This window comes from Pelophylax lessonae (assembly GCF_965119305.1).
Source record: "Pelophylax lessonae genome assembly, chromosome: 2".
Taxonomy (NCBI): Eukaryota; Metazoa; Chordata; class Amphibia; order Anura; family Ranidae; genus Pelophylax; species Pelophylax lessonae.
The window spans coordinates 304583060-304600569 of NC_138769.1; the positions used below are offsets into that span (position 1 = coordinate 304583060).

At 40.1% G+C, this 17510-nt stretch overlaps 1 protein-coding gene across 1 annotated transcript in view; it reads left to right on the forward strand.

Moving 5' to 3' along the window:
- Window positions 1-17510, forward strand: part of LOC309548450 (TPA-induced transmembrane protein homolog) — a 56259-nt gene that overhangs the window by 20084 nt on the left and 18665 nt on the right. The window contains exon 2 of the mRNA XM_082248394.1: window positions 4944-5058. Within this exon, the coding sequence (XP_082104520.1) occupies window positions 4944-5058 (115 nt within the window). The remainder of the gene's footprint in view (window positions 1-4943; window positions 5059-17510) is intronic.

Sequence of the window (17510 nt, forward strand, 5' to 3'; positions counted from 1 at the left end):
ATTTTTTTTCTTTCCTTAGAGTTTATTTTTTCCTGTATTTGAGTGCAAACCTTTCAAGCCAAAAATTCATTACTATTGGTCTTGATGAAGTGGGGGATCCCACGAAACGTGTAGACTTAGCTACCTACTGGAATGGACATATCACTGCATTGGGAATAATCAATTTTCTAATGTAATCAATATTGTTTTGCATTTCATAGCGGTCATATGTTTGACTTTTTACAGTTATTTTTTGTGAATATAAGAGTGTTGAGGAGGGACAGGAAAGTTTTTTGCAGTGGATCAGAACCGCTCCCAACACAATGCACACCAGTCGCTGCTTTATAACATAGCTGCTGCTGTTATTGAGCCCTAAGTGTTTATGCACTCTGCAGATACCCCTGATGCCAGGCTTATCTTTACGCTAGGTTTATGCTAGCATGCACAGTAAAATGCAGTGTTTTAGCCTGCAGGCTAGTGTAAGCGTTGGCTCTGGCAGGGAGTGATGTGTTGCACATTTCAACTTGTCACACTGTTTTAACCGGGTTCTCATTCCTACAAAAAAAGCTTGGCTTACTGGTGTGGTCTGTGGCTGCCCCCTAGGAATGCTATGTTCACTGGCTAGGTAGGTAGTACAGGAGGCTAAACAAAGAGTGAACAAAAGAGTTCCTGTGTTTCCATTCGTACAGTTGTCCACAGGGGATCACTGGGTTTGGTGCCCCTCGGGAATGTAGTCAGCAGGACATGCAAATGGGTCAGTTTGGGCAGCAGGAAGAGACATAGTCAATAAACAGGCAACTGATCAGTCCAGACAGCAGGTAGAAACGTGGTCAATAAGCAGGCCAGAGTTTGTACAGGCTGTGACAAATGCGGATATCTGATCCCTGACCTCCTCGCCAACTCTTGACAAAGGACTGGCCAATCTTACACTGCGTTGTCACTTGCGTAACCATGCCACTCTCAGCTGCACCCTGCACAAAGATTTTCAAGCTTGCGGGACTCAATCTAGGTTCGAGCAGCCTGAGAGTGATTGTCACTGGGTTAATTTAATTAAGCAAGTAACCCTTTAAACTCCAAACTGCCCCCAGTTTTGGGTCTATCACCCCTTTACAATATTAGCAAGAACAATTGTGAAAAATGAAATGCCTGTACACACACTGTCACCACAGACCGATATGTTCAGAGATTTATTGAATTCAGTAGTGATCTTCAAAAGACAGGGATTTGTTTTAGTTTGCATTAAAAGCCTTAAAATGGTTGTAAAGTCAGAAGGTTTATTTATGTATATGTTTATATCGTGCATGAAGAAAAAAAATCTTCTGTGTGAAGCAGCCCCCCCTCAGCCCCCCTAATACTTACCTGAGATAACAGGCAGATTAGAAGTCTTAAGGCAAGCCATGGTCAGGACAGGTGGGATGCAAGCCGGGTCAAACACCGGAATCAATATACAGAGCACAGGAACACAGGTAAAGCTGCAGATCAGACAGTAATGCACTATTGCACCTGCTGCACTTTATAAAGGTAATTGCGCGCCAATGTTAATAGGCAATGCGCATAGGCTTTCACATCTGTGTGCAGATATTTACGTGGTTGCGCATAGGCGTGCACCTGTGCCCGGTGAGACTGACACCTGCAGTGCCTGTGCATGCATATCTGCCTCGGCCTAGGAATTTTGACTGTGCTATGGCCAGCATGTCCCTGACAATAACACTGTTGCTGCCTGCACTGACTCTGGTGACACTGTACTGTGGTGGAGATCAGGGACAATGCTGATGATGGCTGCATTGATCTGGTGACACGATGTCTAGTGTGACGATGATTGGAGACACTGTGGCTGGCTGGTCACACTGTGTACATTTGGGGCCTTGCACCCACATGGATGTCAGATTGGGAGCATTGGCAGTGTCCTTGCAGCTGTTGTATCCCAATAGACATCGATGGGACTGCCTGCACATGGATGCATGAAACCCCTGTGCAGGGAAACATGGCCCTCACATGGGGCATACATTGATATGCCCTGTGTGAATGAGGCCTTATGGTGACACTGGGACTGGTGTGGCAGTGTTCAGGTACACTGGTGGGGTGAGTGTGTAAGGGCTTGATAACACTTGTGGTTAGGGGGAAATAAAACCCCAAGCTTGAGCCGCATTTTAACCACCCTCAACCGCTCCCTTTTTAGCAGGGAAGGTAGTGGCCAGGGTGTACACACGCCATGATAGGAATTATACCCCCTGTCACTCCCTGCGGCTGCTACCAAGTGAATGGGACCACACTGTAACTGCCCTGAAACACATATGGTTGTGGCACAGTGGTCCAGCATTTAGAGGGTTAAAACAGGCAGTGAGGATACAGAATGTGGTTCAATCGTTCTTCTTCAGAGAGCACTGCAAGTGTGAATAAGCCCTAAAAAAAAAAAACAAAAAAAAACACTGTCAGCAGAGTAGGGCAGTGTCATTATGGTGACATTGTACTACTTTGGCTAGTGATCAGAAACGCTATATCCATTAAATTCAAGTGTCATAAATAAAATCTTTAGAACACTAAAAGCAGCGCTCCACCAGTGAATGGACACTGTGCATATATACACTCAAAATCCCCTGGTGTTTATGTTCATATATAGTCCACCGTTGTGAGTAAATCATAAGGTCTCTAAATGAGTGTAGTCTGTGGGATCGTGCTCAAATACTGTAATCTTAGATCACAACCACCTGCACCTCACTACGTGGATCCCACTCCCTTCAGAATTCACACTCACCAGATCTCAGTATAGATCATCATATACTTGAAATGCCCTTTAGAACCTCCTCCAACGGTAGATCAAACACACATTCGGATCTTACTTCAAGCGTAATAAGTCTCACCAAAAATCAAAGCAACATTCCATAGTGTAATCCTGTATATAACATTTATTGTAAAACTAACCCCCTTAAAAACACATTTACAAACATATGGTACACTATATTGTCAGAAGTATTGGGACGCCTGCCTTTCGATGCACATGAACTTTAATGGCATCCCAGTCTTAGTCCGTAGGGTTCAATATTGAACTGGCCCACCCTTTGCAGCTATAACAGCTTCAACTCTTCTGGGAAGGCTGTCCACAAGGTTTAGGAGTGTGTGTATGGGAATGTTTGACCATTCTTTCAGAAACGCATTTGTGAGGTCAGGCACTGATGTGGGCAAGAAGGCCTGACTTGCAGTCTCCACTCTAATTCTTCCCAATGGTGTTCTATCGGGTTGAGGTCAGAACTCTGTGCAGACCAGTCAAGTTTCTCCACCCCAAACTCGCTCATCAGTTTCTTTATGGATCTTGCTTTTGTGCACTGGTGTACAGTCATGTTGGAACAGAAAGGGGCCATCTCCACACTGTTCCCACAAAGTTGGGAGCATGAAACTGTCCAAAATGTCTTGATATGCCTTAGGCCTCTTTCACATGGCCGCTCCGGTTTTTTTGTCCGCTGCGGCACTTTTTTTTTTACGGACACGGATGACACTTGTGTCATCCGGTCCGTATGTCCGCATATCATCCCATCCATTTGCGGATGATATACGGACATAATGTTAGTCTATGGGGATTGCGGACGTCAGCGGATGACACCGCTGGCATCCGATTTTGCATCAGTTCTGTGTTTTTAACGGAGGAAAAATAGGGTTCTGTTCCGTTCCAAAAAATGGAACAGAACTGAAAGGACACAAAAATCGGATGTCAGCGGATGGTCATCCGCTGACATCCGCAAACCCCATTGACAAGCATTGTCAATGGAACTTCCGTGTGAAAGAGCCCTTAAGAGTTCCCTTTACTGGAACTAAGGGGCCAAGCCCAACCGCTGAAAAAAATCCTAACCCCATAATCCCCCCTCCACCAAATGATTTGGACCAGTGCACAAAGCAAGGTCCATAAAGACATAGATGAGCGAGTTTGGGATGGAGGAACTTGACTGGCCTGTACAGTCCTGACCTCCACTCGATAGAACATCTTTGGGATGCATTCGAGCAGAGACATTTGAATTGTATTGATGTTTTTGTTTTATAGTGGCAGCTACCTTATTGCAAATTGATAATCCAAGTTAGTTAGAGTTTTTTTTTATCCATATGCGCTTAGGCAAGTGGTATTTTTTTTTTCATTATATGCTGCAATGGAATACTTTTGTCTCCAATCACTAACTAGAGCAGTACAATGTCACCATAGTGACACTGCTCTGCTCTTGTGACAGTGATCGTTCGTATTTATTTATTTTTAATAGTGTGCAGTACAGTGCCCAGCGCTATACAACACATTCTCTGCCACCTTTGTTTACATGTTTAATCGCTGTGATTGGTCAATTTCGCAGAGATGCGCAGGGATGCACGCAGTTGTTCCTCTAATTGCCCCTCGTTATCTCGTTCAAAATTGGGAGGTATGAAATAATCAACCTTAATTGCTAATACCTAACTACTTGGTTTCTTGAGATATTGTCTAGCAATTTCTCAGACTGACTGTAAAGGGGGAGCATCTATCCACATAAAAGTTCCAGTGTTGTAAAAAGAAAAGCTGCCGACTTGGTATCCCTTTACACAAGCCAGAGTTTTGGAAAATATTTCACCAAAGATGACACTCCTAATCCTGTGGACTACTGTAATATGAGATAAAGGTCTGTGTAGATGTCTGAGAAAAGAATAAAACCACAAGAATGGGAGTGCAAGCATAGGAATACTGCAGTATAGTAATATTACTTGTACCAAAACCTTATGCTAAAAAATACTATGAACTTGAAATATCAACACGATGGTGGTATTACGGTATTCAAATTATTATTAGTATTTATAGTAATATGATACTAAAAAATTAATGATGCATTTATATTGCAACATTTTTTAGTTTTCCATAACCATCAAATAATCCCAAATGATCTGTAGAAGTCTTTGATTACACATTACAGTATAATGTACATGTTGTTTTTTGTTTTTTTTTGTTTTTTTTCTAGGAAAATGCTTCAAAAAGGCACAAGAAGAACATTTTTAAGAAACCTAAATTCTGGATACCCCTCATATTTGTATTGTTTGCACTTGTAATAATTAGCAGTCTAGTACTTTATTCAAGTAAGTAAACATGCAATACTTTTTTTATGCCATACGTCTGTCTTCAACTGGCCACATATCAATTAGATTTTACTTGAATTTAGTCTTTTTAGATCATGAAAATGTACCACTACCTATCTATCTAATTTACAGCATATCTATTCAGGTAGCATCTCACACTACCTGTTGGTGAATTTAGCTGATCTGCTAATGTTAAAAAAAAATCTGTTTTAGACCCCTTTCACACATACGGTCCGTTCAGTTCATCAGTTCAGTCACGTCAAAATGTATCAGTTTTCCATCCATTTTTCACCCGTTTTTCATCAGTTGTCATTCGTTTTTCGTCAGTTGTTATCCGTTTTTCATCCGTTTTTCGTCAGTTATTATCCGTTTTTCATCAGTTGTTATCCGTTTTTCATCAGTTGTTATCCGTTTTTCGTCAGTTGTTATCCGTTATTCATCCGTTTTTCGTCAGTTATCTGTTTTTCATCAGTTGTCATCTGTTTTTCATCCGTTGTCAACCGTTTTTCATCCATTGTCATCTGTTGTTCGTCCGTTTTTCATACGTTCAAAAAACCGGACATTGACGGAAGTGGATGAAAACGGATGTTAACTGATGATCATCCGTTGTCATACGTTTTTACATAGAGATACATTGATGTCCGTTTTTCATCCGTCAACGGATGGATGAAAAACGGACAAACGGACAGCATGGTAGTGAGATGTTAAAAAAACACTGTGCAGCTCTCTGTAGAATATAATTTAGAGACATCGCCTGTTTGTAATGGAAGGGCCAGCCTAAAGAACCAATTCAATTTATATCCAGTTAGGCAGTCCCATACTCTACAGTTGTGCTCATAAGTTTACATACCCTGGCAGAATTTTATGATTTTTTGGCCATTTTTCAGAGAATATGAATGATGACACAAAAACTTTTCTTTCACTCATGGTGTTTGGCTGAAGCCATTTTTTTATCAGTCAACTGTGTCTCCTCCTTTTTAAATCATAATGACAACAGAAACTACCCAATTGACCCTGATAAAACGTTTACATACCCCAGTTCTTAACCACTTAAGCACCAGGCCTATTTGTGACACTTTTTGTTATAAAATCAGTATTTTATGCTAGAAAATTACTTAGAACCCCTAAAACATTATATATATATATATATATATATATATATATATATTTTAGCAAAGACTCTGGAGAATAAAATGGCGGTCATTGCAATATTTTTTGTCACGCGGTATTTGTGCAGCGGTCTTTCAAACAACATTTTTTTGGGAAAAATTACGAAAAATCACATTTCACTGCATTTAAAAAAAACGAAACGGTAAAGTTTGGCCATTTTTTTGTATATTGTGAAAGATGATGTCACGCCGAGTAAACAGATACCCAACATGTTATGGTTTAAAATTGTGCACACCCGTGGAATGGCGACAAACTACGGTCAATAGAAATCTCCATAGGCGATGCTTTTAAAAAATTTTAACGGTTACCAGTTTAGAGTTAGAGTGTAGCTCTTTTTTTTTAATTATTGCTCACGATTTGGTGATCGCGGCGATACCTCACATGTGTGATTGGAACAGTAATTAAATTTTGTGGCTTGACTTCCATATACGTTTTCTTTCGTGCTCGAGATAACAGCGACGGGGGCGGCTAGATTTTTTTTTCCTATTTATTTAATTTATTTTTTTTCATTTTAACACAGGTTTTAGAAAAAAAAAAAATCTGATCACTTTTATTGGATGTAAACATCCCTTGTGATCGCAATATGCAGTGACAGGTATTCTTTATGGAGGGATCGAGGGTCTAAAAGACCCTAGACCCCTCCACTACACTTCCATGTATTCAAAACGCCGAAAACAGCATTTTTGAATACACTCACTTTTTGAATCTGCCGCCTTTAACAGCCGAGTAACCCGGATGTGATGTCATGGACGCCACCTCCAGGTTACGTCATCGGAGACCTGATCGAAGCCGCATCCAGCTTAGATCGGGACTCCATCCAGCCGCGGAAGGCGACGGGAGGGGGGACATCCCCTCCCGCTCACCGGGGTAACGATCGAGCGGCTCATCGGTCCTTACCGCCGGAAAGCTGACCGCCGGCTCTAAACAATGGTACCGGGATGATGCCTTTAGCTAGAGGCATTATCCCGGTGTAACCACGCAAAGTCAGCCGACGTAGGGGTACGTCACTTTGCGGTAAGTGGTTAATACCGTGTATAGCCCCCTTTCAAAATCAATGACAGCTTGAAGTCTTTTGTGGTATTTGTGAATGAGGCTCTTTATGTTCTCTGATGTTAAACTGCCCCTTTATCCTGGCAAAAAGCCTTGAGTTCCTGTAAATTATTGGGCTGTCTTGCATGAACTGCACGTTTGAGATCTCCCCAGAGTGGCACAATGATATTGAGGTCAGGAGACTGAGATGGCCACTCCAGAACCTTCACTTTATTCTGCTGTAGCCATACTAGCCAATGATAGGTCGAATTGGCCTTGTGTTTAGGATCATTGTCATGTTGGAATGTCCAAGTATGTCCGATGCGCAGCTTCCGAGCTGAAATTTTCCTCCAGTATTTTTTGATAACATACTGCATTCATCTTGCCATCAATTCTGACCAAATTTCCTGTGCATTTGTAGCTCACACATCCCCCAAAACATTAACGATTCACCTCCGTGTTTCACAGTAGGAATTGTGTACCTTTCATCATAGGCCTTGTTGACTCCTCTCCGAAATGTAGCGTTTATGGTTGTGGCCAAAAAGCTAAATTTTGGTCTCATCACTCCAAATGACTTTGTGCCAAAAGGTTTGAGGCTTGTCTCTGTGCTTTTTGGCGTATTGTAAGTGGGATATTTTGTGGCATTTGCGTAGTAATGGCTTTCTTCTGGTGACTCGACCATGCAGCCCATCATTCTTCAAGTGCCTCCTTATTGTGCATCTTGAAACAGCCACACCACATGTTTTCAGAGAGTCCTGTATTTCACCTGACGTTATTTGTGGGTTTTTCTTTGCATCCCTTTTTTTTATTTAATTTTTATTTAATTTTCCATCAAATTCATACAAAAACATATAAAAGATTTTAATAATAAGAAAAAAATTCAAATGTCTTCACAAAACAACCCAACCCATCCTCCCTCCCCCCTCCCTTCCCTCCTCCCTCCCTTCCCTCTTATCCTCCTCCTCCTATCGTCTCTTTTTTAACCACTTTAGGAGTGCTCACATTGCTGCTACTGCAGCAAGGTGGCAGCCCTGGGTCTAGCGACGTACACCTACGTCGCTGGAACCCCTGCTGTCTTGGCGGTGCGCACGCGCTGCCAGAGGCTCGCTCCTGCTGTGTTTAGACACAGCGGGAGTCAGGCCAGGGAAGGAGATGCGGCGATCGCTGTCTCTATTCGTCGGGGAAAGACTGAGAAAATCCGCCCGCTTGTGTAAACAAAGCGGGCGGATCTTCTCTGTGACAGGCAGGGACAGATCACAGGATTCAGCAAAGCTGAACCTGCGATCTCTGTCTGTGTTACACAACCCCCTCCCCCCACACATGTCAGTAAGCATGAGGCACACATTTAACCCCTTGATCACCAACAGTTTTAACCCCTTCCCTGCCAGTGTCATTATTACAGTAACAGTGCATATTTTTAGCACTGATTACTGTAGTAATGTCACTGGTCCCCCCAAAAGTCTCAAAAATGTCAGTTAGGGGTCCGATCTTTCTGCCGCAATGTCGCAGTCCCGCAAAAAATCGCAGATTGCCATTACATTAAAAAATAATAATAAAAATGACAAATCTTTCCCGTAGTTAGTAACTTTTGCGCAAACCAATCAAAATACGCTTATTGCCTAAAATGTTAAAAAATTTTGATTTGTACATTTTTTTGGGGAAATGTTGTATATCAGAATGTGAAAAATTATTGTTTTATTTTTCAAAATTGTCGCTCTTTTTTTCAAAAATTTAAAATCGCACAGGTGATCAAATACCACCAAAAGAATGCTCTATTTGTGGGGGAAAAAAATAACGTAAATTTCATTTGGGTACAGCGTCGCACGACCGCGCAATTGTCCGTTAAAATAACGCAGTGCCAAATCGCAAAATATGGCCTGGTCAGGAAGGGGGTAAAATCTTCCGGTCTTAAAGTGGTTAAAAATACGCTCATTGAGAATTTTTTCTTCAGACATGTAACTAAATACATTGTGGCCTAAATATATGACAAAAATTTAATATATTGGATATTTTTTAACTGTCAAAGTAGAAAGTGTCAATTTTTTGCTAAATTTTCGCTCTTTTTTTATTAATATCGCAAAAAATAAAAGCGCAGAGGTAATCAAATTCCACCAAAAGAAAGCTCTGTTTGTGGGAAAAAAAGGACGTAAATTTCGTTTGAGTACAGCTTTGCATGACTTGTGGTTAAAGTGACTCCGGACTTAAAGTGGTTAAACTACCTCTACTGCTTTATGTTTTTTAGGCTTTTTAATAATGGCTGAAAATTCTAACCTAAACTCCTTTCTCGGTCATTCTCCTCCTATATAGGGGTATTACCTTCAGCTCTTATGATATTCCTACATTCCTTTTACGACAATAAGACCTAAATATTCATTTCTGCATATTTACTATTTTTTTTTAAATTCTGCCCATTTTTCCCAATTTTTAATCATGTGCATTGGATATTCCTCTTGTCTACTACTAATATACTCCATATTATAGACATAGTTAGTTAATTCTACTACACCATTCTTTTAGACACGGGCTTTCTATTTCGCACCACTTTCTAGGGATTGTCCCCTCTGCTGCATTTAATAAGATTGAAACCGGAGTTGTTTTATATTGTTTTAGTGGGATATAGTGGGAGTGTCATTTTATGGAATAAACAGACCCATGGGTCATTAGGAATGGCTGTTTCTGTAATCTCACTGATGATTTGTCGCACCTTTATCTAATATTCCCTAATATTGGGGCAGACCCAGCAGATGTGGTACATCTACCTTTTTTCTTTGCATCCTGAACAATTTTCCTGGCAGTTGTGGCTGAATTATTTGGTCTACCTGTCCGTGGTTTGGTTTCAGCAGAACCCCTCATTTTCTACTTCTAGATTAGAGTTTGAGCACTGCTGACTGGCATTCTCAATTATTTGGATATCTTTTTATATCCCTTTCCTGTTTTATACAGTTTAACTACATTTCCCCGCAGATCCTTTGGCAATTCTTTTGCTTTCCCCATCACTCAGAATCCAGAAACATCAGTGCAGCACTGGCTGAAAGATGCAAGGGTCTGTCAGTAAATTGACCTTTTATACACACTGATTACAAGCAAACAGATCACAGGTGAGGATGGTTCCCTTTAATAGCCATTTAAACCCCATTGTGTCAACTTGTGTACATGTTATCAGGCCAAAATCACCAGGGTATGTAAACTTTTGATCAGGGTCATTTGGGTAGTTTCTTTTGTCATTATAATTTAAAAAGAGTAAACACAGTTGATTGATAATAAATGGCTTCAGCCAAACACTAACCATGAGTGAAAGAATAATAAATGGCTTCAGCCAAACACTAACCATGAGTGAAAGAAAAGTTTTTTCATATTCTCTGAAAAATGGCCAAGAAATCATAAATTCTTCCAGGGTATGTAAACTTATGAGCACAACTGTATGTAGTTGTTGATCAATCAATATATTGAGCTTTGCCCATCTTCAAAACACTTACTCAAGGCCACTTAAACAACATAAATAAACACAATGCATGAATGGTAAATCAATACATCCATGGAAAATATATATATTAAAATGCATATAAAATATATAGGCCAGAGAAAAAATGTCCATAGGAGCAGAGAGACAACCAAGTCCTTATCATTGATCCATATGGAAAAAGCCACCACAGGTGAGAGGGGAGGTAAGCAATGTAGATAAAAGGTGACCAAGATGTTCCTACTCCATACCCCAAGTGAATACCATAAGCTGCTTACCAGAGTTCAATGACCACTGAGTTATAGGTGATCTAATCAGGCACAGGGAAATGGGGCTCCCTCAGACCGTGTAAACTTGATCAACTTTGAGAACTTTGTCAGTGCAGTATCCAAATACCAGTTTTTATTAAATAAAGTAAATAATTGTACTTACAAGATCCTGTAGTTAATATCAGCATAAAACACGAGTAAACAAACAGCAGACGTGTGCTTCCCTGCGGGCTTCCCAATGGGCTCAAACAAAGCACCGACCAATCGGATAGGAATCCCATTATGACGTCACTGTCGTAGGCCCTACCCTACGAGGTTCATCACAAACTACGTGGTCTAGGGATAGGCCTAATTTTGAATTTAGTGCTGCACTCATTTTTCCTATACTGATTTGGAGTGTGTATCTTTTTTTTTTTTTTTTTTATAACTCAACATTTTATTGTTTTTCAAATACATTACATACTTATCTACAATACATCGACAACATTTACATCACCACTTCGCCCAGCCTCCCCCCATCCCAGCAAGAAATAAACAAGACACATAAAAAAAGAAAAAAAAAAAGAAAAAAAAAACAACCCTTCCTTTAAAGGATGCACACCATGTGATTCCCTTAGTGCACTCTGGCCTTCTGCCCAAGAAGAAAAAAAAAAAAAAAAAAAAAAGAAGGGATCAAAATACCTTCTTCAATTTCCATTAGTGCACTTTGACCTTCGGCCCGACAGGCAGAAGGAGGTTTGTACTCTCCCAACAGTGAATAGGAACATAATGTAACACAATAACAAAAACAACAAAAACATAAGAGGAGGGGAGGTGGAACCCTTCCCTACTCCCCCCCATGTCATATACCGTGAACATTTCACTCAGTTCGTGGGACCCCACATCAAAACACATTAATTAACCCCCCATGTCACCAGACCGCACAAATCCAAACTCATCCGTGAGCTACTACCAAAAAAAAAAAAAAAAAAACCACAAGCGCCTCCTCGGCACAAGGAAGAAAGTCCTCCCCCTTCCTCTCCCCCCGTCCTTGACGGGGGGGAGAGAGGAAGAGAGGAGAGGAAAAAAAAAAAAAGGGGGTGGGGGGAGAAAAATCCCTATCCCAGACAAGACATACACAACATATATTCCGGATAACCCGCCTAATTGTCAAACCTCCCAGAACTACCTCCTCCACTGTCACACCAGGTATAGAGAGAGCAAGACAGAAGATCGCGGGAGAAAGGAGGAAAGAAGAAAAAAAAAAAATTAAGAAAGTTAAAATTAAAACAAAAATGACCTCTCACCCGCCCTCTCCAGCCCACCTCCCCCCTCCCCCCCCCCCGCACCCGCCCTCCTAACCTACTGCCTGTAAGTATTCCTCTGAGCATGTGAACAGCGTCCAGGGTTGCCATCGTACCCTATGTCGCTCTTCCATACTTAACCGTGCTGCAGTTAATGATTCCATCCTCTGAATCTCCCTTATTTTGGAGAGCCACAAGCGTACTGTTGGGCTCTGTGTCTGTCCCCACATAGCTGGTATACAAGCCTTCGCTGCGTTCAATAAATGTATCAAAATAGAATTTCTATATCTTTTAATAGAGTTACTCGTACAATGTAGTAGGCACAATGCCGGATCTTCTCTTACCTTAATTATTGTTAATTTCTCAATTATTCGGGCCACCTCGTTCCAAAACTCCCCAATTGCTGAGCATGACCAAAATATGTGTAACAAAGTCCCCCCCACTTCTCCGCATCGCCAACATTTGTCCGAGTGTTTTCGATCCATTTTGTGCAGGATCCTCGGCACCCTATACCATCTGGTTAATACTTTATAACTAATCTCCTGATATCTGCTGGCAATTGATGCTTTATGAGCGAGTCTCAGGATTTTGTTTACTTGTTGTTGATTGAGAGAGACAGCAAGATCTTTCTCCCATTTCTGCACAAAACTCGGGCGGTGTAAGTCCTGTGTACCCCCTAAAAGCGAGTACATGTAAGATAGTACGTGCGGAATTCGCTCCCCACCCTCACATAAAGACTCAAATGGTGTTAATGACCTTGGGATATACCCCCTATTTTGTAACTGTTTACAATAGTGTCTGATTTGGAATGCACTAAAAATGTCCAACTTCCCTTCGGGCCATGTCATTATCTCTTCAGTAGTTGGTGGATCATTTTGAGTCCATACGTCCCTCAGACGTGCTCTACCTGCCTTGGCTAGCTCTATGATTTTCCCATTGGTATTCCCAGGGATAAAAGAGGAATTTCCTACCAACGGCGTCAAGGGTGAGATCGAAGGTGCTACTGCTTGATGGTTTTGTAGTTTTGTTGCTATATGTAGCGTTGCCCCTATTGTCGGGTGGGAAAGTATTTTATCTGTTTTCAAAATGGGAGTCCATGGGGCCAATGGTGTAGGAGAATTCATAATCTCTCTTTCCATGTGTGCCCACTGTTTGTGTGATTGGTTACAGTGCCAATCATACACCCTCATAAGATGGGCTGCAATATAGTACCGTAACAGGTCAGGCAATCCCACCCCTCCCTTTGCCTTCGGGAGGGTTAAGATCTGCATCCCTATACGGGGAGATTTTTTAGCCCAGATAAAATTTCGAAATAATCTTTTAACCTGAACAAAGAAAGCCATTGGTATTGTAATTGGCACAGCTTGTATAACGTACAAAAGTCGGGGCAACACATTCATTTTTAAAGCACTACATCGGCCGAACCATGACAATACCAATGTCTGCCATTTCTGTACATCAGTCCTCAGTGTCTTCAGAAGTGGGGAGAAATTTACCTCAAACAAATCCGAAGGATTTGAAGTAATATGTATTCCTAAGTATTCTATTGATTGATTATTCCACTGGAAAGGGAAACATTGCCGCAAGTTCTTATATTTTCCTGCAGGTATGGAGACGTTTAATGCCGATGATTTAGATATGTTTATTTTAAAAAAGGATACCTCTCCATATTTACTGATAACGTCTAGTATTTGTGGGAGTGTTTTTTCGGGCTCTGTCACAAAAAATAGCAGATCGTCTGCATACGCTGCCACCTTGTGTTGTCCCTTTGCCACATTAGGTCCCGCTATTTCCGCATTTTGACGTATATTCCATAAAAGGGGCTCTAGCGCAAGAATAAAAATCAATGGGGACAGAGGGCATCCCTGGCGAGTGCCGTTTTTAATCTGAAAGAAGTCAGAATTCCACCTATTTACCCTAACCGCCGCCGAGGGCCTAGTATACAATGCCATGATGTAAGTCAACATTCTTTCTCCTAGGCCAATATGAGTCAGGGTGGGTGTGTATCTTTTTACTCTGAGTGCTGGCAGCTGTTTTTACTCTAAGCTGGCTATATAATAGTAGATTATTCTTAATAGTAGATTATTATTTTGGAAGTTTTTGTTTTAAGGACGTTCATTTCAATTTTCTAATTGTTAGTGGGGTCAAACCAATGTTTGTTTTTGACCACAGTGACGAGAAACTTTTAAATGAGCAAAATGGAAATTTTTTCTCTAAAAACTAATTTTTAAAAGTGAATGGTTTTTATTCCCAAATTTTGAATGACATCTAGGAATTAAATCTAAAAAGAATTTTGTACTATTGTTCATTCAAATATTCATACAGATGTTTTGTGCAAGAATCTATTAGTGTTTTAGCCAGTTTTCCGCATTCTTTAAAATTTCATTTTAGTTTTAATTATAAAAAAGTAATAAATATATGCTTTTTTGACAGCTTTTTATGAAAGGGTATTTTTATACAGAAACAAACGACAAAAAAAAAGTATAAAAGGCCATTTTAATGCCATTACAAGACAGAACTTTTTTCTCTTTTTTTCTCTCTTTCTCTCTCTCTTTTTTTCTCTCTCTCTCTTTCTTTCTCTCTCTTTTTTTCTCTCTCTCTTTTTTTCTCTCTCTTCTCTCTCTCTCTCTCTCTCTCTCTCTCTTTCTCACATGTTTCTCACCTATAAACGCGGATTACCGCATTTGAAATGCCGGTAAATTACTGTCCGGAATGCGATTTTATCTGCTTTCAAAAAAATGCCAATAACCTCAACAGCCTCTAACCTACTATAAATGACTAAAACTGGATACACACTATACAACTTTTGTTGTTAGATTTCCTTTAGATTCACCTTCAACTAAGTAGTATAAGGGCCTGACTGATTGCATAAAAATTGAAAGTGTTTGGATTTGACCACATATTATATGGTTTTGGTAAATCTAAAGGAAAAAATCTAAGGACAATTGTATAGTGTGTACACAAAAGATAACATTGAGGAGAGTTCAGGGGCGTGTTAGAAAAAAATGCCCAACTGCTCCTAAATGTCAGTTTAGCAGCTGCAGTGTACATGAGGCCTAAACCCTTTGAAAAATGTATTCCTACTCTGCAAAGAGATTTTCAATTGAATTTCAAATCCTGTGTGAAGGAGGAAAATACTACAATATTTTTTTTTCTAGCCCACAACTGGGTATTTAAAATTAAAACCATTTCTTCTTTCTTCTTTCTTTCTTCTTCTTTCTTCCTCCTCCTCCTCCTCCTCCTCCTCCTCCTTCTCCTCCTCCTCCTCCTCCTCCAAACATGTATAAATAATCAAAAGAAATAGTCTGTGCTTTAAAACTGTGAAAGCTGCATGCAATAATGTTTAAGATACTCCAAAATACCTCTGAACAATATATAAATACAATTAAGTGCTATAATGGCAAAAATAAATTAAAAATAGTCCACAAACGTGGAGGATCATACACGATTATTAGTGCACAGTTCTGGATACATTCTAGTGAGGGAACTTCACACACACTTGGATGGGACCGTTTCTTGCATTCTAAAACATTTTGTATGCTTCTTTTTGTACTGTTTTCCAAGCAGTCCATACTAACTTTGCTGGGAAAAAGCCAGATGTTTGCACAGCTAAATAGCTTTACTTGAAACCTAATAGTTAAGTTTTAATTAGAATGTTTAAAAGTAAACAGTTTTAGATGTCCTTTCTTTAAGAAATTCTCAATGTTCTGTGAATCCTGTGTGCTTTTTATGAAATTGGTTATTTTATAATTAAAAACATATTTTATACGCATAAAGGAAAAGAAAATAATAAAAAACACAATCTATTAACATTATAAAATCCATAAAATGCACTTACAAAACAATTGCTTGTAGACCGGTAACAAGTACAAATAATAACAATTAACATTATAAAATCCATAAAATGCACTTGCAAAACAATTATGTGCGGACAGGTAACAAATTCAAATCTATTCACTGATATGTGTGCAGACTGATAAACTATTTATCCTATGTTACTGTGTATAAATACATTTTGTATTTACTTTTATTACATTTAGTATTCATTTACACTGCTACTTTAATATGTGTAAAGTTTAGCGTACATGCAGTCCCCGGGGTACGAGCAAAATCGGGTCTGTAAGTTTGTTCCTAAGTTGAATATATGTATGTAAGTTGGAACAGATACATTTTTTTTTTGTGTAACTCCAGCCAAAAAAATACTTTAAGTTTTATGGATGTCAAGGTGCTAGGAAACCAGACCACACGGGATGCAGGTAAAAAAAAAGCATTTTTTTTTAGAGCAAACAACAATAAACGCACAGAAAGAGTGAGGAAGTGAGAGCAGGAACAAGCCGGGGTCAAGCTCAGAAACGCATAGTCATCCAAGCCAGGGGTGAGTCAAGAATCGGGTAGTCTACCGATGACGGGTCGTCTGCCGATATGGGGTCGAGAGCCAGGAGAGTTGATAGCCAAGCCAGGTCATACACGGAGGAACACAGAGGACAGATGATTGCTAGCAGAGATGCACCTTGGAGCACAAACGCAAGGACAAGGACTGCAACCCATCAGATGATAGATATAGTCAGGTGTGCAGCATCATCACTGTGCAACACCCAGGCAGAAAGCAATGATGATGCAATCAGAGTTTATAAGAGGCAGCAGTCTGCACGTGTCCAAGATGGCTGCCATCAGAATGGCAAGGTAAGACCTTGACAATGGATTGCATAGGAAAGGGGTAACACCCATGTAATGTTTGTTTTGCTGTCTCTGCCCCTGTTCAGAAGATTTCACCTCTGTCCCTATGACAATTGGATTTGGAAAATTTTGGGTTGTTGTGTAAACAAGGATTGTGATAAAGCTTCAGTGGAAGCACCTTTTTCCTACGATAACTCTTACAGGAGTGAATTTCCCTTCCTAGGGGTAGATTTCCTATCACTTCCTGTTGTCTCCCTCCATTTGTAAGTTGGATGTTTGTAACAAGGGGACCGCCTGTATTTTGCCAAATGTATGCAATTTGCAATAAACTCCTCTTTAATAGTTTGCTATGCTAGTTCCTATAGAGTAGTGGAGCTGCCATGGGCACAAAGACTGCTGCCACAAGATTCAATTAAATGATTTATTAAAGTGACACTGAACAATATCCTTATTCTTCAGAAATAATCTATACACATCCATTACTTGGAGGTCATGTAAAAAAAATTAATGAAATATATGTTTCCGAATGTCTTGATTTTTTTGCCTCGTAACGTCCTCCAAGTG